General features: G+C 37.1%; 1 protein-coding gene across 9 annotated transcripts in view; it reads right to left on the bottom strand.

The window, feature by feature from the left end:
• LOC105396850 (high affinity cAMP-specific and IBMX-insensitive 3',5'-cyclic phosphodiesterase 8) overlaps nt 1–22,649 on the bottom strand; it is a 153,748-nt gene that overhangs the window by 6,979 nt on the left and 124,120 nt on the right. For 6 of the 9 annotated variants that reach the window (XM_048627731.1, XM_048627734.1, XM_048627733.1 and 3 more), the window contains 7 exons: nt 16,845–16,904; nt 5,852–5,909; nt 3,427–3,594; nt 2,781–2,983; nt 1,361–1,544; nt 729–905; nt 377–409 (listed from right to left, as the gene is read on the bottom strand). In XM_048627731.1, coding sequence (XP_048483688.1) covers nt 377–409; nt 729–905; nt 1,361–1,544; nt 2,781–2,983; nt 3,427–3,594; nt 5,852–5,909; nt 16,845–16,904 — 883 coding nt within the window. Of the gene's footprint in view, nt 1–376; nt 410–728; nt 906–1,360; nt 1,545–2,454; nt 2,574–2,780; nt 2,984–3,426; nt 3,595–5,851; nt 5,910–16,844; nt 16,905–22,649 lie in introns of all 9 variants that reach the window. The other 3 variants (XM_048627730.1, XM_048627735.1, XM_048627729.1) reach the window with 2 other exon arrangements.

Genomic DNA, 22,649 nt, shown 5'->3' with positions numbered 1-22,649 from the left:
GCATCTACAGCCTCAAATATTACGTAAGTTGATGGGAGTGTAATGATAATTTTGTGAATAAAAATGAAAAAAGTGTACGAAAGACTAAAATCTCTAAAGAAGTAGGAAACGCAAACAGATTGAAACTGTAAGAAGATGTAGTTTAGTTAAGTGAAAATATCAAATTCATCGAAACAAATTTAAAGATAGAAGACAAGTAGTAGAAGACGAAAAACATAAATATTGAACAAGTAGATATGTAGTGGGAATGTTTAAGTAATTCGAAATGCATCAAAATTTTGTTAGGTGACTGTGTCTGTTGAAAATTTAAGCTTCCAGAAAGCAATAGAATGAACGACACAGGAAAGTCAGACTTTTGTAATATCAAACCTCCTACCATAAACATAAGATTTGCGTTCACTTGCTCCCGCTAGCACCGCCCGATACAGGATCATAAACAAATAATATACATGTTAGTGGCTGGTTGCTAATTACACTGTACGGGAACTGTTAAAAAATCAATAAAATATTGTCAAATAAAAGCAAAATACCTCAATACCTAATGGGACAATAAATAACAAAATGATATAAAATAGTAATGGTCATGGAAAGTAAAATCAATAGGTAGTTATTAAATACAATACTAACAACATGGTTTACTATGTTAATTTTCACTTGGGCCGATAGGTATGATTTATCTACAGCAGGATTAATACAAAAATATAAGCTGTATAGCTAAGACTACTCACCGATAACAGAGCTCCAATAAGATCGGTTGCAATCGGATCCTCCATCCTCAGTTTGGGTTCATCTCTCATTTGTGGCGAGTACAGCTCTGAAGTCCTCAGCATATCAACAGCTCGGTCGATGCATGCCACAGTGGAAGGTGGGGCCCCTTCTGAAGCCGCTGACAGCAATGATATCACCTGAAACATAACAAAATATTATGGAATAATAACGTACCAGGATGACTCCTTGTGGCACACCTTGGTTTTTTGTTTACTACAGAATATAACTACCTACATAATTTTAGAATGTTTTTCAGATGCAGTGCGTTTAAAAAAACGATTGCTAGTAATAACCAAAGCATTTTAATTCATACAACAACGTTCTCGACCTAAATAAAATTGTTTTCACTATCCAATACCTTAGCGTCTCATCTCTTAAGCAGCGGGTATTTGTCTAAACTTCGTTTTCCTAAACATTCCTTAAGAATTGTTGATTGCATATCGTGTCGATGGCTTTTTAGCCGACTACGAAAAGAGGAGAAGGTTCTCAATTCGTCTGTATGTATTTATTTTTTAATGTAAGTAAGTAGTGCCACCGATGACTCCCCTAATTAGGTATGGACCGATTTCGTTTTTTTTTCCCCACTACTTACCTTAGTAATAGGTGCTTCCAGCGGCAGCCCCTGCAGCTTGGCAAGCGAGGTGCGCCGCAGCCCGTCCGAGGCCACGGAGCGCACGTCGAGTGACCCGCGCCGGATGGAGTGCAGCGAGCCGCGCGCGCCGCCCACCTCGTTGAGGGACCCGGGGTCGCAGACCAGCACTATGTGGGAGGTGCTCCTGGGGAGGGTTGTATTAAAATAAGGTGCTGATTTTATGAAGAAACACGATCAAATAGGAGATTGTAAAGCGTAGTATCTGTGCCCGAGTCCGAGTTGTTCTATGTGTCTGTGTTTTTAATACGAATGTCGCTTATAACGACAAGTCCGGGTCGAAGACTAGGACTATGTGGGAGGTGCTCCTGGGAAGGTATAGATAGATACATATTTACCCCCTTATCCATAGAAAAGTTACAGAACGTTTCAGCTATTTAACTGTTTTGTCAGTCTCTGCCATAGAACAAAACGTTCTGTAACTTTGCAATGAATAAGGGGGTTATAATATTATTATTTGTATACACAAAGGCGGTATTATCACTAAAAGCGATTTTTTCAAGACAACCTTTGGGTGGAAGAATATTTATATATATAGATCTTACTTTTGTCGTGTAGGTGATGAATGCAAGAGTTGGAGTAGGGTTAGTCAACGTGGTTAAAAGGCTGGCCGGTTAGATTAGCGTGGACGAAGCGAAGCGTTGACTGCCTAGGGTATACCGTACCCACATAAGGAACTTTCAACCGTGCTTGATGTTCTATTTCTGCCAGTGTCAATAACTCTATTTATCGATAGCTGACAGTTACTTCCATACGATTTTGACAGGTTGTAACTTTTAATGTGTCAAAATAGTATGAAAGTATTACCTACCAGTCATCGGTAGATAGAGTATTGAAACTGGCAGTTAGAGATTGTAAAGAGTGTGTGTGCTTTTAACCACAAGGCGCCTGTCAGTTTTTAGGACTTCTGTTTAGTGTGGGGATTCATTACCCCAATATTTTTATGTAATTATAGACCAACATGTTATTCCATGGTAAACATACGCTATAGTATATTGGTCCTTAAATTACACTCCATAAACCTTCAGCCCACATACCTAGCCAGCGAGACAGCCGACCCCCGGCACGGCAGCAGAACAGGATCTAGGGTGGCGCGGCGCCGCAGCGTGACGGGGGCCTCCCAGTCGCGCGCCCCCGCGGCTGACAGCCGTAGCGCCTTGCCCCCCGCAGTCTCCGCTAGGGGGCGCGCTATATACACTATACAGGGTGTTGCAAAAAGGGTATACTAAGCCGAAAGGGGGTGACTCAGGGGGTCATTCTGAACGACTTTTGTTTTACTAGTTTTGGAAATTCACCCTCTTTCGGCTTAGTATACCCTTTTTGCAACACCTGTAGATGCTCTAAGACCCTTCAATCCACATACCTAGCCAGCGACACAGCCGACCCGCGGCACGGTAGCAGCACGGGATCCGGGGTGGCGCGGCGCCGCAGCGTGACGGGGGCCTCCCAGTCGCGCGCCCCCGCGGCTGACAGCCGTAGTGCCTCGCCCCCCGCCGTCTCCGCCAGGGGGCGCGCGCCGTCCTCCACGCGCCAGCCCACCACGCGGGACCAGGCCTTGTTGCATAGCTGGGGGTGGAGAGGATTGTGCAGAGCGGTCAGATAAGGTGAGTTACTCATTTAAAATTTTAGATAGTTAATAGAGGCCTACAAAGCTAAGCTAACAAACGACGCAACTGTAGTTGAAAAATATATATAAATTATAAGGTACAGTAAGGAGCAGAGAAACCCCTCAGAAGCATTATGACTATGAGAGGGGGTCAGGTACGTAGAAAATTTTAAAATGGTAGCAGTTTCTGGTTGGCGTCGCAGTAATTGAAACAAAAATGTCAAAAAGCATCTCAGCTTACTAATTAAACCGCTTGAATCCCTTGAAATCAGACACAACAGAAATATATTGTCGTCAGACGCGACAACTTCGGCGGGAGGCAAAAAGGTTAATGCCGTCGAATTTAAAACCCCCTACAACATTCACTCATAACCCAACACCGTGAAACAGCACGCTCCCTCACCAGGATCCTCTGCTGGTCATCCGTGATGGCCACCAGGTCCTTGCAGCGGTCCACGGCGGCCGCGAGAGCCGCCACCGCGCCGAGCTGCGCCCGCGCCGCCGCCGCCGCCGCGCGCGCCTGCAGGATCTCCGCGCACCAGGCGACTGCACCCACCGTCTCCACCATTATCTGGGAGATTCAAATTAAAATTAAAAAAAAAACTCAAGAGACCCTGAGACCTCATACGATGACATAATAGGGAGACCCAGGACGATCAGCAGTTTGCAGCCACCGAAAACTGAAAGTTGTGACATTTTTGGTCTCTGAGTCTCAGGAGGTTAAGCACAAAAAATAAGAAACACTATAGTGGTCGTGTAAGAGTTAGTGGTGTCCTAATTAGTTTTATAAAGATGATGCAAGGAGGTGTTGTGATCACTGTAATAACATTCTTTCTAGCTACAGTCTCAGCTCAGGCGAAGAAATCTGACCGAGAGTGACAAGTAAGTAGGCTTTTTTTCCTCTGATGTGCAGAAAGGTTTAGGTAACTGTTTAGGTAGTTGCAGACCCCAGTACTATGGTGACACTATAAAAAATACTAGATGGTATATCTTAGTAAGATCGTAAAGATACCTACTTGTTGGTACTCAGGTAATAGGTAGGTAATAAAATATATCGATTCCTTGATGTCTGACGTAAAAGTCATACGTGACGCATACCAATTTTAAACAGAAAGCGAAAGTATTGAATACAAGAAGCAGACAGAAAGAATACAAATGAAGAGGAAGGCAATGGCAGACTGCCAAACGATAACAAGGACATGTTACCTACTTTAAAGATAAAGGATTCTATTGTAGATCAAGACTGCCTGCCAAATGCCAATACTTGTGCACTGTAGTGCATACTAAATATTTCGAATTAAAACTTCGTAGTTTAGAACATTCTAAAACTTGTGTTTTTACAAAATTTCAAAGTTATATGAAAGTAAAAATTTATACTGAGTACCTACTTATTTTCATCCCAATAACATAAGAAAATACCTTTCCAGCCAACCTATGCCAGGTCTGATGAATAGAACTTTAATTTTTGAACAACTCTGAAATCGCGTAAAAAACAGCTGCTCTCCGTTTATGTACATTTATTTTATCAGTAGGGCTATGGCTATGGGTCAAGATGTTGATCCTATAATAAAATTGCTTAGTATAATAAGTATGTCAGATTCTTCACAAGCCAAACGGGAACGTCATTTGTAAAATTACACCCTGTATATTATATGTAAAATGATAAAAGACAAGTCCGAAGATTACATAAGTTAGTCCAGTGGAGCAAGAGTCACTGAGAAAAGGACAAATTCAATCAAACTTTATGGGAAGTCGGGAAACTCACAGGGTCCAAGAAGCTTCAGACATTGGATAAGTCGATGGAACATATTTTCACCAAGTTTTATATAAAATAATAAAATTATACCAATGAATTATGTAGAGTTCTTAGAAGAATATGAATTAAATAGTTATGTGAAACTTTCTGTGTTACTTTACTACCAAAGAAATAAAAGTAACTGAGTCGCGAGCACAAGTTTCGAACCTCCGTTAACGTTGCGTATCGTTAACTGTCACTGTCAAAATGTAAGGCAAAATTAGTTCCAAAAGTGACATTTGTTTTTTCCATATGTTAGGTGAAATTTCACCAAACGCTAAACGTATTTAGTAGCCTGTAATACGTCTGTCAGTTAGTACAAAAAATATATAATTATAAACAAATAAAAAACCCGACTGCACGCTAAAAAGATGAAAACAAGTCCCAATGTTAATGGAAAGTATCGTAGACAGGGACCAGCAGAGGGTTCACCATTTAGCTGAATGTTACTTAGAAAACTGCCTTGTGTGTGGCGGTCAAGTTGGTCCCCGCCTGCGATACTTTCCATAGTTGGCATAGTTGAAAAAATATTATTTTTTCGATCATCACTTAATGTCCTCTAGAGGGCGCTATATACATTTTAATGTAACGTCACATAGCCTATAACCATTGCGCAATCAATACGCTTCTAACGATACCTCAGAAATCAAAATCAATCAAGTCGTTTAGGCTATAGGAGGGAACAAAGAAACAGACAAACATACATACAAACATACAATCGAAAAACATTACCCTACCCTCCTTCGGCAGTCGGGTAAAATGTATTTAAAATTTGATTTAAATACGTTTAGCGTTTGTGGTAAAAGTGACCCTTCGTGTAGATTCGAAGTATGGAATCCTATGCTCGCTGCACTGTTCTTCTACAGTCGACCGTCCCCCGATCAAGTGACGTATCGTTCTATTGGCAGGACAATCGACTGTTGATGAACCGTCAAAAATCTGTTCTTTTAGTATTTAAGATAAAAAAAAACTTTAGTTTAGTACCTAACTGTTGAACATTATTGGGGACTTGTATCTGTCTACAAACACTTACCCTGTTGAAGCCAGCTTCAAGGTATGGCAGCACGGCAAAGTCATCTTTCAGGTACGCACTGAAACAAAAAAAACAGTGTCATTATAATAAGAAAAAGGATATGAGATAAGTAAAGAGAGTGATTCATCAGGAGATCATAACTGAAATATTTTAGAAAATTTTGCTACACGCACAATATAGCCTTTCGGCATAAAATACCAGTTTTGCAACATTCTGTATAATGATTATTCACGGGAATCATTGGATGGTGAGTAAAATTAGGGCTGTACTAGGGTAGAACCGGTTATTGAAGTAATTTGGTAAGAAAGCTTCTCTTTAGCTATACTCCGTTCCAAAATTCCAACTCACAATATTTACATGAAAGACCAGTAAATAAATAAAATGCATAAAATTCATGGATATTTTTCAAGTGGACGAGTAATTCAAATAACTGTAGGAAAAGTTTCCAGTTCCTCCCTGTTCAGTAAGAAACATGATAAATATTTACATACAAGCGCCATGTTTTTATTACGAATTTACTTTATGAAAGCATAAATCCCGCTAGAGGAATATGCTTTGAGGCGCATACTTCAGTCCCTCGACTCCATATAAAAGGCTATAAAATTTGCGGCCTCTCTTTCACGTTGTGATAAAAGAAACATTAACAAGGTTATGGTAACTTTACCACGAGCCAAGTGATTTGTTCATGACTCACACTCATACTAACCCTTGTATGTAAGTACCTATATGTATACTAAAACGTATGTGTGACTGTAAATAATAATTATACTGTAACCAAAAATAGGGGACTTCAGTTATAAATTACAGGGAAAAAGATTATTAAGAATGATACAAAGTACGAAATGATATATAATATAGTAGGTAGATTAGGTACTCCTTCACTGATAAATTCAGATTTTGCGCTGAAGTGTAACACTTTCAGTATAAAAACTAAGCCCTTCACAAGCTTTTGGGAACGCTGACCTGAACAAACACCCGCCTAACGCGTCTGTATTTACTCACACCGCGAACGGGAATTGTTCACGATCTCACACGAACAATATTATCACTTTCTATTGTGGAAATTTAATGTAAAATGTGAGGCTCTAGGGACGGAAGGGGCAAGTTTCCGCCTCGCCCGCTGTAGCGTCACGGTCCTTGTTAATGTGTGTAAATGTCTTATTTTGACAAAGGCCCATCGTGTAAATTTTCTAGAACCTATTATTATTATTATAAATTCTTTATTGCACATAAAAACATTGTACAAAGGCGAACTTAATGCTAGTAGCATTCTCTACCAGTTAACCTTTGGTGATGTCGAGAAAGTGGTTGGTAGTGCGATAGGCTGAGAGGAGAGAAGTTATTTACCTAGGTCATAGATTCTAGCTGTAATAAAATAAAGGCTGGTTTAAAGATGGTTTGATATGGTACGCGTGACATTATTTTCGTTTAGACAAATATGGCAGGGTAAACAATAAATAAAGTACTTATACCTAAGTATCTTTAAAAATGGACTACGTAATACGTGTACCCATATAAATTTATTATCATTATTAGAGTATTCTGCCTGAATACGAAGAATTGATAAATAAAATATGTATGTATTTATTTCTCAAAGGAAAGAAGCCTCATGTTCCGAAGCGATTCTTGGAAAAGAAAAATATAAATTAACCGATAGCCAGAAATATTCAAAATGTTTGTGAGTATAATAGTCACATACGAGTATATTACCTACATGCGTAATAATTTGTAGAAAAATTAACTGCCAGTTTTTATTGGCTTCAAAAAAAGGTTCTCAGTTTCATTTGTATACATATATGTATGTATGTTTGAGCGCGATTGTCTGGCGTTTGGCTGAACGGATTTTCATGCGGTTTTCAGAAACGTATTTTAACGATTCCATCTATTGCTAAGGTAGAGTAAGCATGAAAGATCCGCGCGTGTGCTTTATTTTTGGTACCTACATTAAGTACCGATTCCCCGAATATGGTTCCTGTAGAAAATTGGCTGTGCGAGCACTATGATTTTTTTTGTAGCACGGGGAAATTATATGAATAGCTCATCGTAAAGAGTGTGTCACACAAAAAATCCTAGTGCGCGTAGGCCCTGAATGCGGAAAATCAGCTCGCCCCGATAGATAGATAGACACTTGCCGTCAGTCAAAGTCAAATACAAATTCGATTGTCACAAATTGTTCGCGGTCCCTGCAGGGCCCTAGCAGCCTATTGTCGGAGGGTCTGTAACGAGATGGGACAGCCGAGGGACATGATCGTCGGATACATGGATACGATCTCACATGCCCCCGTTGGGGGGTGGAGGGTAGAATGGCTCAGTCGTTCGGAATGTTATCGCCGTTTTTGGGGTTTGTATGTTTTATGTGTTTTGATTTGTGGCGTTGTACCGCAAATGTTAGCAAAATATTATTTTGACCGTTATAATTATAAGGCGAAATATTTTCGGTGCAGTGCCGCAAGGAATCGTATGCTTTCGCGCTTAGTTACTACTTAGCAGCGTCCGACCCGACTAAATACTAAATCCGACATACGTTCAATGGTCCACTCCTCGCAAAACCTTCATCATACCCACGCAGTAGTCTCTAATTTACCTACATCTAAACTATCTTCCATAATAATTATGATAATTTCGCGTGGAACTTTCTGGAATTAATAATGATCGTGGAGGTGGACAGGGACGCACCCGGGCGAGGGAACACAAAGGCTGTTTCCGAGCCACTGGCCCGCCCAGCCGGCCCTGCGAAGAATCACGTCAAAGATTTTTCCATTGTGGCTCCACAGTCCACTGGATCTAATCTTCTGTGCGATTAGTTCTAATATTCTTTCAGAGATTTTCCACGCGTAATATTGTAACAACAAGGTGTATGCTGGCCTCTAAGTAAAGTTATTAATTTGTGTATCGTCAATTATACATTTATTTGAACTGTAATTTTTGTTAGGTTACTAAGGAAGATTGTGAAATGCCTAATGCGGAGGGATGTTAATATAATAATGATTGACCTCGGTCGTACACAAACTACCCTACGAGGCTCATCAGCCTCCCATTTAATAGCGGCAAGTTTCCCGCCAAAACAAATAAATAGACCACACATTTTCATCAGTGGCGACCGAAACACACTCCCGGAATCCCGAATCCCCACTCCATTTCGGCGAGCCTTTGACTCCGAAACGACGGGATTACAGGGTAAATTTAAATTTACGTGCATTCGAATTTCTGTATCATGCAGTGGCGGATTTACAAATTTGCCGCCCGTAGGCCATTCAATTTTTGCCGCCCCTAATGACTTCTGAAATTCAATTTGTTAGTTTAATCCCGTTATTAGTATGATTGTGAACTTAATGATGTGGATATTTCTATGTCTATCTGTCACCAACTTCAAATGTTTCATCAAATCTTATTTAAGGTTCCGTACCTCAAAAGGAAAAAAGAAACTCTTATAGGATCACTTTGTTGTCCGGCTCTCTTTTTCTCAGAAACGGGTAAAAATATCAAAGCTGACATTTCGCAAAGATATACAAGGTGGGCCAAAAGTAATCACCCTATTGGAAATTGCTCTCATTTGTACAAATGGCCGCCAATTTCAAATTTGTTTTGATATTGGTGGACTAGACAAATGCAGAATACAAATTGACAAGCCATGGAAGCCACACTTCCCAAGAACGCCAAATAATTTTGTATATTCAGTTTTCGGGTCGCCTTTTTTTTCGTTTTATATGTAATTTTTCCCGCGCAATATCGCCCGATTTAACCGTTTCAGACAGTTTTTGTGGGTGTTTTTTCAAGACCCGTGTTAATGTGAATAAGCCCGTGTCTCTGGAAGCCCTTAAGGACAACATTCGACACGAGTGCGAGAATCTCTCGCCCGAAGGTCTCGCTGAATTGATGAGAAATGCCATAAAAGGAGCCCATAGGGCAATTAATTGTGTTGTGACGGCGCCCATTTGGCCAATATCATCTTCTATACTTTACCAATAAAAATTTAAATGTTCAAATAAACATAGTTAATAAAAAAACAGAATCGAAGTTTTTCATTTAGAAAAAAATTAGAGCCAATCAAGATAGGATGATTTCTTTTGATCCACCTTGTACAAATGTACGGCATCGACAAACTGGTAAAATAAATTAATGAAAAAAAAATATGTTACCTTCCATACATGTAAAATGGGGATGATTTTTTTCGTTGGTGTAAGGTATTGTACAGGTCTTTCAAAAATATGAAAGGTCTTCTCAAACCATTTTTTTATTCAGTGACTGGTTTGCGAAATATTAAGCTTCAAACTGCGAATTCTTGGTAGACTCAAGTGACTGTTTGGTCCAAAAATATCACTGATGTACTTAGTACATTTATGACAAAATTCCACATTATCCACATATAACCATTACAGCCGTTTCCAGTTTCTCCAAATTCGAAAGTATTCCCGCCGCTTCTTGTCGCGTTACAGGCTTTTTAGTAATATCATATTTGATTGATTTCAAAGAATATGCATGCCAAGAATCTCTTTAACTATTTTCTACTATCTTTTCTGGCTGACTATCGTCTCAAATTCACTCTATTCCGGGTTTTGCCTTTCCCGATTTCACTCATTTATTTAAGCCAGCGTTGTGTCGAGTTTACAAAAAAATCCTGAAGCAGCATGAAAAAGCGTCAATCTTGGCTAGTTTAAGACGTGACATAAGTTATGCATCGCGCTCACTCACATCGCGCAGCCTCAAGAGCGAGCGCGACGACGTAGAACTTTTGTCACGACTTAAATGCGCCCCGTACTAGCCCTTCTGAGCATGATTCAGCAGCCACAGTTGCCACTAAATTCAAAGAATATAGGTACATACTGATTATATGACAGTGCGTTTATTTATATGTAGATTGTGTACACGTAAATTTATATTTAAAAAATCTGTAAAATAAAAAATGCTAAATTTGCCGCCCCTTTAAATCTGCCGCCCTAGGCACTGGCCTTTTTGGCCTATAGGTAAATCCGCCACTGGTATCATGCCAGTACTTACACACCAATGTAACAAAATCATTTAGGTACTGAGGCGAACTCGGCATCTAGATGTTACATGTGCAATGTGTATACTCCATACCATATATTTACATGCATTTAATATAAATAAAACCTACTCAGTTTCAAACGGCAATACGGCTCGTAACTCGCAACACAACTTGTCACTTTTGCACAGACTAAGGGTGAATTCGTCCAAACATCACGTTACACGAGAATAACTATACCGGAATAAAATTTATACGCGAGTAAATATCCAGGATAAGTACATTTGCATTCTACCAAGTTATACCATGATTAAATTGAATGAACGAGGAACGAAACTGTAATGCAACTAAAATAAAAATAGCTGCGTTTCAAAGCATGCAATAGAAATGACATGCCAACTTAGTTTGAATGGATTATAAAAGTATGAAATTGTTTATGTTTTAATATTTTATTCGCTGTTGTTATTCGGAGACTTTGCCTTTAAACGTACTTACTTTTGTTTATGTTTTGACAGATGTGTTTATATGTCATTATGACGGTTTTCTAATCAGCTGATGTGCTGCCGCCATTACAAAATTACTCTCGGATAAGCTCGTTACACGGTCAATTTTGGCGGTATAACATTTTATTCATGGGATAAGCTACTTATCTGGGTTTCAGGTTTGGTAGAATGCAAAATCTGCTTACTCGCGAGTAACTAGTACTTTACTCGTGAGTAAAAAGTTACTCCACGTTGGTCGAATCCGCCCTAAGCGTGATTGCCTCTAGAAGCTGGAGATGTCTACAAGTCGTTAGAAAACCAACTTAGAATGAATAGTTGATAATAAATCACGTTGCCGGAGATCAGCTCGCCTCGCTGTCGCATTTGTCCCGGCAATCCCGCATTTTATTCACTTTGCTGCAGCGTCGCGTCGTGTAATCCCGTAATCCCGCTCGCAGGGGTTTCTGTCATAACTTCGTGTTTATTAATTATTACTGTTGTTTGTTGGAGGGATTAAATGGCGTCCTAAAATGTTTTTAATGCCATTTTCTATTCTCTAATATAATGGACTAGTTATTGGTCTGAAATAAAATTATATTCCATTTCATCAGGTAAAAATGCTAATATACTTTTCAAAATTCAGATTTTTTGTATGTGCAAATTTTGACAGCTTTCAGCCTTAAATGTAGCTTGTCTGTTTCTTCAGAATGTTCCCAAATATTGTCTAGACGCAGTAGAAGGCATGGGTTCAGTGGTTGAGGGTGACTCCACGGGTGAACGCCCGCGCTGACAGCTTGCAGACTAAAAGCCCAATCTCCTTTATGAGCCCTAAAATAAAGCCCTAAATTTTAGATAACCTAAAAAGCTCCGTAGTTTGCTTGAGAAAGCTAAGTGTTTTTTTTACTTACTTGAACATACTGCTATAGTTTGGGTTCAGTACTTTTAATATGTAGTTTTTAGGTAGGAAAGAACCTGCTATTATGTTGTTACGAACTCTCTAGAAAGCAAGACGTCGTCGTTCTACGGATAAAAAATTAAGAGAAGAATCTACTTTTTGATGCTGCCATAAAAAAAATACATAAAACTGAACATTCTCCGCTGCAGCCGAGCACGAGCAGCCATTCCGTGTTTAATCTAATCGACGGCGTGAACCAGGTACTGCCCGGACACACCGTGTTTGCCGCTGCGACTAAAACACCCTACTCACCTTAAGTTAAGAACTTTAACTGGCATCTCTTTATCAAATTAAGAAGATTAAAGTACCATGTCTGTGTTAGATATTACAAATATTGTTGCCCTAATATTTTATTTTTGGTTTGCCCTAATATGATTTTTTGCAAAGTTAGCGTTGCCGGAGATACCGTTTTACAAGTGTTTAAAACAAAATTTTACAGATTTCGTAGGCGTTTGACAGCGCTAAACATGTGTTAAATACTGTCTTAGTTTTTGTGGTAAGGCCCTTTGCTTTTGTCATATTGTAACATTCTTTTACTTCGTAAAATATAGCAAGAGGCAAGAACCCACGTCAATCAAATATCATAGGGCTCTTGCTATATTTTACCAAGTATAGTAATTCACTTTATGATTGTTAAAGTAAATTCCAATTTCTAGATTCAAATTTAAGTTTTGATAGTGTTATATAAATTAAATCATGTGCCTTCGAAATCGCTCCCAAAAGTGAGGTTATTTTACACTGGCCGACGCCTCTTAATCTCATCAGACTTGGCGGCAAACATAGCATGAACTAATAATATTTAATGCCGGGCGGCTGTAACGTTCTCTACCGAAATTCGTAGATTAAATTAAAATTCGGTTTGGAATTTATGGTATGCTCTGGTATGAATCTACAACATTATTTCATATCAAATTATTCTGCAGCAATGCGGGAGATATAATTATACTATCGTATGTATTACAGTGTGGGATTATTTGAAACTTTTATAATTTTATGCCGTAACATAATCCGTGCCTCGTTATAGTTTTTGATAGCATCATATTTTCATCATCTTCAATATATTTTGTAAAATATCAACGTTAATCAAATCGTTTTATATCTACACCAATATTACCACAGGAAAACATTTAAAGCAAAAGCTCTTGGAAAAAAGCTGGTTATCTATTAGTTCATAGTTCTAAGAAATAATTGAACAACACGCCTTTAAATTAATCCTATTACCTATATTATACTATATTAAGATTACAAACAAGATTCTGGTTTCATTTTCCCCATGCAGTGGCTATTACAAGTTAATTGTTCGGGGAGCCAAGTCGATGTTCATGTTGAGGCTAAATTAAATTTATTTTCACTGCAAAATTGAATGGTCGGTATTCCCCAGCCGATGCGGCGAAAGAAAAAAGGAAATTTCTTGCTAAGAAACGGAAAATCCTAAGTAAATCGAGTTAGTCGTGGGTTTACTGATAAGTAGAGGATTTTCTAACTGGCATATTACTTAAGAGTACTTACCTATATAAGGTCTAAAATGTTCACAATAAAAAAAAGCATAGTGTTAAAAATCTAATAAAATGGGAGCGTTCATAGCAATTCATACTTACTGGCATAATTTACCAAATACTTGGCCTTAGGAGTTAAGACTGCTGGCTACTAGGAAACTGAGACTAATATTACTATGTAAGTGAAAGAAGAAATATCGATATCGATAGATAGACAGAATCAATCAGAATGGTATTTTATTAATAACAATATTTTATAACAACTTGAATAAGTAATCCGAGATTAACATTTATTAATTGGCGCCCAAATTATGTTGTGTTCGGGCTACCGGGCTCATGTTCGCAGAGTAAATTGAATTAATACTGGCCTGGAATATTACTTTTGCAACAACAATATTTAAATCTATCATGGTGGAAATAATAAACTTAAGGCATACGTTATTTAAAGAACCTTAAATTAACCAATGCGCAAACAATTTTTAGGTTCCTTTAGATGTGGTTGGTGAGGCGCGGAATGTGAAAAAACCGCGTGGTTCTATTGGTTCGCGCTATGCTGCCGCTCGATCGCTATTCGTCTATTGCAGCCAAAACGCTTTCCGAATCATTTCTTATCATTCGCTTATAAATTCAATATGTGAATTCTAGATGAAGGTTTCGTAAAATTTAATAAATGTAAGTTAGAATGAATTACATTAGACATAATTAATTACAAACAATGGGAAGTGTGATTTACAGACCAACGCCCACCGACTGTCGCATTTATAAGCACTAAACTTTACGACATCGATAAAATCCTCGACACTTGTTATGATTTTCAATTTTATTAGCGATAAATAGGTTTGGATTTATGAGACTTTTGATACAATTTGTGGACTGGTAGTGGTAAAGTTACCACTTTTGGAAATATCATAAGTAGATAAATTCGGTACACTGAGACAATACGTATGTTTAAAGATAAAGTGTAAAATAAATTTAGTATTTATAACTTATATTTAGTAGGTACCTACTTGGATATTAAGCCCCTTCATGACCAAACACCACACTTACTAACACTTACGCAATATTTAGGAATCTACCTTTACCGTGGAAGAAGACATTTTCGTCGGTTATGTCTCGGGGCGCTTTATTTACTTAGCTTAGTTAGTTTTATTTTCTTTTACTGTTATTTAATATTATATCTTTAGTGAGTTGTAACGAGCAAATTTTTTAATTTAATTTATTTGTGTAAGCACGTTTGTTTATATCTTGGAAGAAATAAGGACTATAATACTAACTTACCCTCCCACGAATAGCTAAGACATTGTATATAAGGGTGGTTTATTTTAAATATAGAAATGTAATCTAACGGCAACATAAAAAAATGATATATAAGTAGGATATTTTTATGATCTATTCCTGACATATCACCACCCCAGATATAAATGCTGATTTGGAGTAAACAAATACATTATTCATTGATATTATTATTTTACAGCCCCTGAATAACATTAATTCAATTGCTTTTCGTGATGTGATTTTATGAGGCACATTAGGCTCTACTATTTATTCAATACAGCAGACGTTGATGAACTCATTGGTACTGATTTTTTTTGTGCTGCCAAAATTGAATATTCTTTGGCGAGTGCAGTCAAATTTATTTGCCCGAAGACTTGCAGAAAGTATATTCCTAACTATTATACGACTAAATTGAAAAGGAACTCTTTTGAGGGAAAATTTCCTCTCAGATGGGTCCAATCACAGCGAGGCAGGTGCTACATTCACTGAGTGATAAAGTGAGCACTCCACGACCTGCTTTATTAGTTCCAATGACTTGCAAAAAGTCAATGTGAAAGAGTCAATATTCGTTGCGAAACGGAACGAAGGCAAAGGTAAAGCTTCAGATGTTAGTAGTAAGGTCGTAAGCTGAATAACTCAAATAACTTTGTATTGAATGTAGATTTTGCAAAGTGTACGCTTTTAAAAAGTAAATAATTAAAGCTTGGAAACTCTCCGATTCAATGCGCTTCATTATCCTGTGTGACTGGGAGCGATCGATCGTCAATTTTAGAAATTGAATACGTCATAGTCGGCACTATATTGATGTCGAAAACTCAATCGCAATTCAAATTGAATACAATTTGATTTCATAAAATAAAAATAGACATGGAAACGGGACTGAATGCTTTTAAATGGTTGTTGCACTTTAAGGAATAATTTAATAATCCTTTCACCACGGTTACATACCTACGTTGGTCCGGTGGTGAAGTTTGTCAGCATAAGCTCCCATTTCTCCATAGTAGGTTAGATCATAACCAGGGAAAGGTTGATCAATTATACGTCATCTCCATATTAAATTCTTGACAGATGTGTCAAAAGTCAAGCAATAATCCCTGGTTATGCTCTAACCCACTATGGCGAAATTGGCACTAAGGCTTCGAAGCAGCCTATAATTTCTAAGGCTTCTTAGAAATTATTATTAATTATTTATAAATGAGGGAGGTAAAGTTTCAACATACGTCCCGTGGGCTGCGTCACTGGTCGTTTTAATGCGGCTTGCCAACTTCTCCGAACAAATGAAGCGATAAAAACTTGCCAAGTTGCCCGGAACTTCGGAAAAACCGCACTAACTTATTAATAACTCGAATGAGACCCTATTTGTCTGCCAATTTTATTTCTCTTCCCGTAAAAACTTTAAAAGTTTGTATTTGACTGAGTATGCAATAAATTGTACAAATAATCTCAAGGTTTAAGACGGTTAAGTAGGTATACTTATATTTGCAGGTTTTTAAATAAAAATAACCTTATTTATCATTGTAAGTAGTTAAAATTATACTTCATTGTATTTAAAATATTATCCAACTATTATTATAAAACATGAACCGAGCAGAAATTGCATGAAATTGGGAGCTTATTTTTGTGAACCATTAAAGGTTCCATTAATTATCTCATCTAAGTAAACATTATAACAATATTAATTTTATTCAAAAAATTGCAACATACCTAGCAACGGGGAAGTGATGGGTTGTGAAATATATACTTATATATACTTTCCCGGTATCCAAATATCGGTGGATAAGTTAGTATGAAATAAGCTTACCTTTTTTTGACGACTGCAATAAGCACTATGTGTTGAGTGTTCTTAGTTCCTCGAATTACTCTGAAACAAAGAAAAATATATTTTTAATTACACAGTTCATAAATACCCCAACGGAAGTATAATCTTTGAACGACTGCAACATAAAAAAGAGTAAAATGCTTATGCAATAGATAAAATAGAAATAGTTTCAACTACGAATATTTCCTAGAAACTCAGACTGGTAAAATAAAACTCTCCAAAACGAAACAGTCATTAATTTTTCAGTCATATGGTAGGTACGGGAAGCTGCAAAAAGCGTAGTAATCCAAAAGTGAGGCACTCAGGAGGTCCTAAATAGATTTGCTTCTCCATAGAAAGATTGTTGGTCACGTGATTTGTTAATAACATTATTTTATTTTCACTCGTCGGTATACCGTGTGGATTTTATGAATCTTATTTTTTACCTTACAGAAATAATGCAAAATGTATGTACATAAAAAAATAATCTGGCAGAATCCTCACTGAAGCGATGCAGCGGAAAAGAAACTTGCAGGATATCTGTATCATAATGCTCCTAAGCTTGCAACTTCATGCCAGGTCATGCTCAGAGGGTTCAATGAAAATGCAAAGTATAGTTTCTGCTGGCGAAAATCTGAGAGCTACTTATAATTGAAACAACTTTAAGTTTTATGAAGTCTGCTTTCACCACGGTAACAACACCTAGTCTAGTTTTTGTTTTTGTCACCGACACGCCAAGATGAAGAAAGAATTATCATCAGAGGGTGTAGGATAACAGCTTTACCAAAATACACACTAAACAGAAACCACTAGTTATACCGAAGGCATCGTATGTGTATATGTCAATGTGGAACTTAATTAATGAAAACACGAAAGGTAAAAAAATTGTTGAAACTAATAATTACATTGGGCTAACGGATGGTAAAAAGAAAGCTACCACTAACTATGACGCTCCTGATATCTTTAATGACTTCTTTTCAAGCATTGGATCACATATCACAGGAAAACCTACTACAAATGGAAATTGTGCTGAAAATAACTTTTTACCACCAGCTGGCATCAATACTATGTTTCTGCATCCAGTATCGATGGATGAGCTGTCCAAAACAGTAAATTCATTAAAAAATAAAAAATCCAGCGGATATGATGATATACCGACGAGTGTTATAAAGTACGTGTTTGACACTATTGCACTACCCTTGCATTATTTGATAAATTTATCTTTTAGTCAGGGTGTTTTCCCAACAAGGCTTAAAAAAGCTCATGTTAAGCCTATTCACAAGAAAGAAGACAAACTGGACGTAAATAACTATCGCCCAATCTCGCTACTAGTGACCCTTTCAAAGATATTTGAAAAATGTATGTCAAATAGACTAAGACGTTTTATAGGAGCAAATAAAATACTCGCGAGAGAACAATTTGGTTTTCAAAAGGGCGCATCTACAGTCGATGCTATCTTCGAAATGACCGATTTTGTAACTGAAGCCTTGGATGGCAAAGATAATGTTGCAACTGTACTGTTAGATCTTTCGAAGGCATTCGATAATGTTAACCATGAAGTCTTACTGGAAATACTAGATCGATATGGAATAAGGGGAGTCGTAAATGAATGGTTCAGGTCGTACTTGAAGAACAGACAGCAAAGTGTAATTTTATCCATTCTTGACGAGTCTAAAACTTTGGTCAACATACAGTCAAACACTTCATTAATTGAAAACGGCGTCCCACAGGGTAGCATATTAGGACCCATTCTGTTTCTGCTGTATGTTAATAATCTACCCAGAGTTGTCCAGGAAAAGGTAGTTATGTTCGCAGATGACGTATCAGTGTTTTTTAAAATAAATAAAAATGACGAACGTAATTTTGGCCTAGAAATTTCAGAAACTCTCCAAATTATAATAAACTGGTTCAAACACCTTAACCTTAATACAAATGTTAATAAAACAAAGCTTACTTCAGAAATTATAATTCAAAAATATTTAACGACGAAGTAAATGCAGATGGTGTAAAAATTGACTGCGTTAAACATGCTAAATTCTTGGGAATTCATACAGACGAAAATGTAAATTGGAAAAAGCATATTGAAGTTCTACAGAATAAATTAAGTAGCTTCTGTTACGCGCTCAGATCCTTATCAAATCTTGCTACCAAAAGAGCCACACTCATTGCTTACTACGCGTTCTTTCAATCAAGAATACTCTACGGACTGGCCGTATGGGGTGGTAGCGTCGATATAGACAAAATATTAATTCTTCAAAAAAGATGCATACGCATTCTTGATGGTTTAAAATCAAACCGGGAATCATGTCGAGATTCCTTTAAAAAACTTAAAATACTGACTATTACAGCCTTATACGTCATTGAACTCTGCAAATTGGTCAAACGCTATCCAAATAAATTTCCCCTTAGAACTCTGGGTGCCAGTAACCGTCTAAATGAGAAATTTAAGTATGATCTGGAGGTTCCTGCTAGTAGGACAGTCACATACTCACGCACAACTAAGATGGCAGCTATCAAAGTATTCAACAGTCTTCCAGATGAAATTAAGTCTCTGACGGGTACTAAGTTCTTTACTAAATTAAAAGAGTTCCTCATTGTTATGTGTCCATATAGCCTCAATGAATTTTATGATTTCAAGCCTGCTGCTTAACATGAATTGAAATTAAATTTTAAAATGTTAAAAACTAATTCATTAAGTTCTTATTCTATTAATAAAATGTAATAACTAACATAATTATAATAATTTAATATTTTGCATGACATTTTACTAACTATATACATTTTGCTACACCCATTGGGTAAAATTGCATTGAAACTTTTTTATAAAATTATATAATGTAAATCTATATTTTGTAACATGTGATTTAAGGCAATAAATAAATGAAATGAAAAAAATGTTTTTATTCACCGACAAGTACGGTCGCCTGTGCCTAAAAGTATACAGGCGGAGTTTTTGAAATAGCGATCCCTGATGATGAAGGGACCAGCTACATCTGTTATAAATCCGGGGACGTGTTGTGTGTGATGTGAGTAGCAGTGGTGTTTAGGTATGTGGATGTGCTTGAGCAGCATGTGAGCTTGAGATCGCTATTTTAAAAACTGCGCCTGTATACTTTTAGGCGCAGGCGACCGTACATAGTTGGCCGTGTAGGTAATATTTTTTGTTTTCTTGAATGGTACAATGGTAGGTACAATCCTATTTTATAGCCAGATGGAATATTAAATACCACATAACACCGTTACAAATTTTAAATTCTAAATTTAACCTGTGACCTTTCCATTCCTATTATGTCGTCGAAGTTTGAGTAGGGTTCAAATGATCTAAAATTAAAAATTACGAGTGTAAATTCTCTGCGAAATCTAAACAACAAAATACATATTATTATACCTAAAAGGAACTCAGTTAGGTTTCATTCTTCAAAGAGTGTTTAAAATATGGTGGCTCGTTTACGTTAATTAAGCGGTAAAGATGAATAATGTAAATTTAATTAATTAGCTACGACACCGGGTCATCCGCTCCAGCCAGCCCGAGGTGAGATCATTATAATTATGTATATTCAAAGTTAACATGCGAAATGGTTAACCAAAGTGAGGTATATGTTCACACGTGCAATCATCTAACCTTTTCAGTCTAGACTAGAAGAGAATCAGGTGCATAAAAGGAGCCTTCACGAGTGACGAGAACAAAGAAAACAATTATCCATAACTAGGTGTTCCCGCGCGCTTCGCTTCGCCTTAAAAAGTTTTCCCGTGGGAATTCCGGGATAAAAAGTAGTATATGTTCTTTCCCAGGGTCTAGACCGTATGTATAACAAATTTCATTCAATGCCCTTCTGTAGTTTTAACGTGAAAGAGTAACAGACAGACAGACACAGTTACTTTCGCATTTATAATATTAGTTAGGATAGGATATACATATATACATACATATTATATAAAAAATATAATAAGGCAAGTACTGTGGTAATAAAAAGGCTCTCAGCATAATGTAGTAAAAAAAATGGTAGGTTCCTAAATCTAAAATGATTTTCATTTTGCTACCTAAATTAGCGAATCCTACTGAAGAGGCTTTGGCCGCCTTCCTGGAACAAATTCATCGTCATTAATGTTTTACAACACCCTGTATAGTGTCGGTTTGAGACTAATTAAGATTTACTTAACCCACCTAATTGAAATTTATGCGTCGGATAGACTTTAGATAAAATTATAAAATGTGTTCCTAAAACTTCTTAGGTATTTCGGTAAAAGTATTTTTTTACTAGTAAACTGAAAGTTTCAGGAGCTTATAAGATCTTAAGCAGCTTCAGTTTATAAATAAAGCTTTTGGATGTGAGTGGCTGCAATCCGATTAGACCACTACTACGAGTACTAAATATAAGTTTAAAAAACTAGAGTAAAGTATATAGGTATGTCAAGCCACGACAACTTCACTTAATGTACTTAGGTATCTTATGTACGTAGCGTGGAGTTGACTAGTGAGCTATTTTGTCTCGAAGGAATTGAAGGAATCTTTCAAACTTATAAGACTCTTTTACGGCTATGGGGAGATAAATATTAAATAAAAAAGTAAAATGAGCTCGTTTATGTCTTTTGTTGAAGATGAACATGTTGCTACGCTTTGCTACGAAGTCGCGCGTAGCAGCGTAGTGGGGCTCGCTACGAGCGTCGTAGCCCGTAGCCATGTGCTACGAATGTAACTTTTTTTATTTGTCAATCTTTCAGGGCCTCTAGTACGAGTTTTGCAATATATGTAAACGAAAAAAGATTTGGTTTTCTTCTGTCACATGCATATATTATCTGTCAAAAGTTTCATGATAGTTTCCGTTATAAGCACCACTTTGTATGAGAGAAAACTGAAACTTTTATAGTTTTCGACGAACTGTCAAACCTGTACTAGATGTACAGGGCTGCAAGTTTGCTAAATTTTAAGAGTAAATTACATATTTGCCTACAAAATGACAATGCCTCGAAATCCAATATGAAAATACCTCGTGTTTACATCCAATTGACATAATATACTTATATAATTATGTATTATAAATAAAATTAAGCAACCCGCACTTGGCCAGCGTGGTGGACTATGCCTAATCCCTTCCTTCATTGGAAGGAGACCCGTGCCCCAGCAGTGGGGACGTAATGGGTCGTGATGATAAAATTAAGCAGACTTCGGGCCTAGGTGGACGCTGAAGCAATTTAGCGGTTTTTTATATCATAAAGATTGAATTTTGAAGAATGATATTAACATACTTTTATCCCGTAATTTTCCCAAATATAATTACGATATTCACGGGCAGAAGCTAGTTTTAATTAAACTAGATACAATCTTTGGGGAGTACTAGACTCAGTTGGGGTATCTTAATTATATATCTGACACGTCATAATAACATGAGGACGCTAACGGCCTTCAGCGGATATTGTATTTCAGGCCTAACTACCTACCGTGGAGACTGTTATGTGAAACAAGACTTTATATTACATTATATGATAAATAGTATAATAAGTATATTATAAGTATCATAACTACATAATGTTTTTCTTCCATATAAAAAATAAGGAAGTTGTTAGTAGTAGTGTGTTGCTTTGTCAGAGCAAGAGAACAATAGTTTTAATTTTGATTAACTTTCTTGTGCAAGCCACTCATAGGGTGGCTTGCACAAGGTGGCTCACACCAAACATTTAATCGTAATTAAACCTATTGGTGACTTGCTTTGACTTTATAGTAACAGAGCAAGACAGCTATAGATTTAATTACATTTAAATGTTTGTTGTGTGTGTTTCAAGTAAGTATATTACTCAGTTCATAACAAG

Source organism: Plutella xylostella, chromosome 19, assembly GCF_932276165.1.
Source record: "Plutella xylostella chromosome 19, ilPluXylo3.1, whole genome shotgun sequence".
NCBI classification, from domain to species: domain Eukaryota; kingdom Metazoa; phylum Arthropoda; class Insecta; order Lepidoptera; family Plutellidae; genus Plutella; species Plutella xylostella.
Note: the sequence above shows the minus strand (reverse complement) of the source record. Positions and strands in the feature narration are given on the sequence as shown.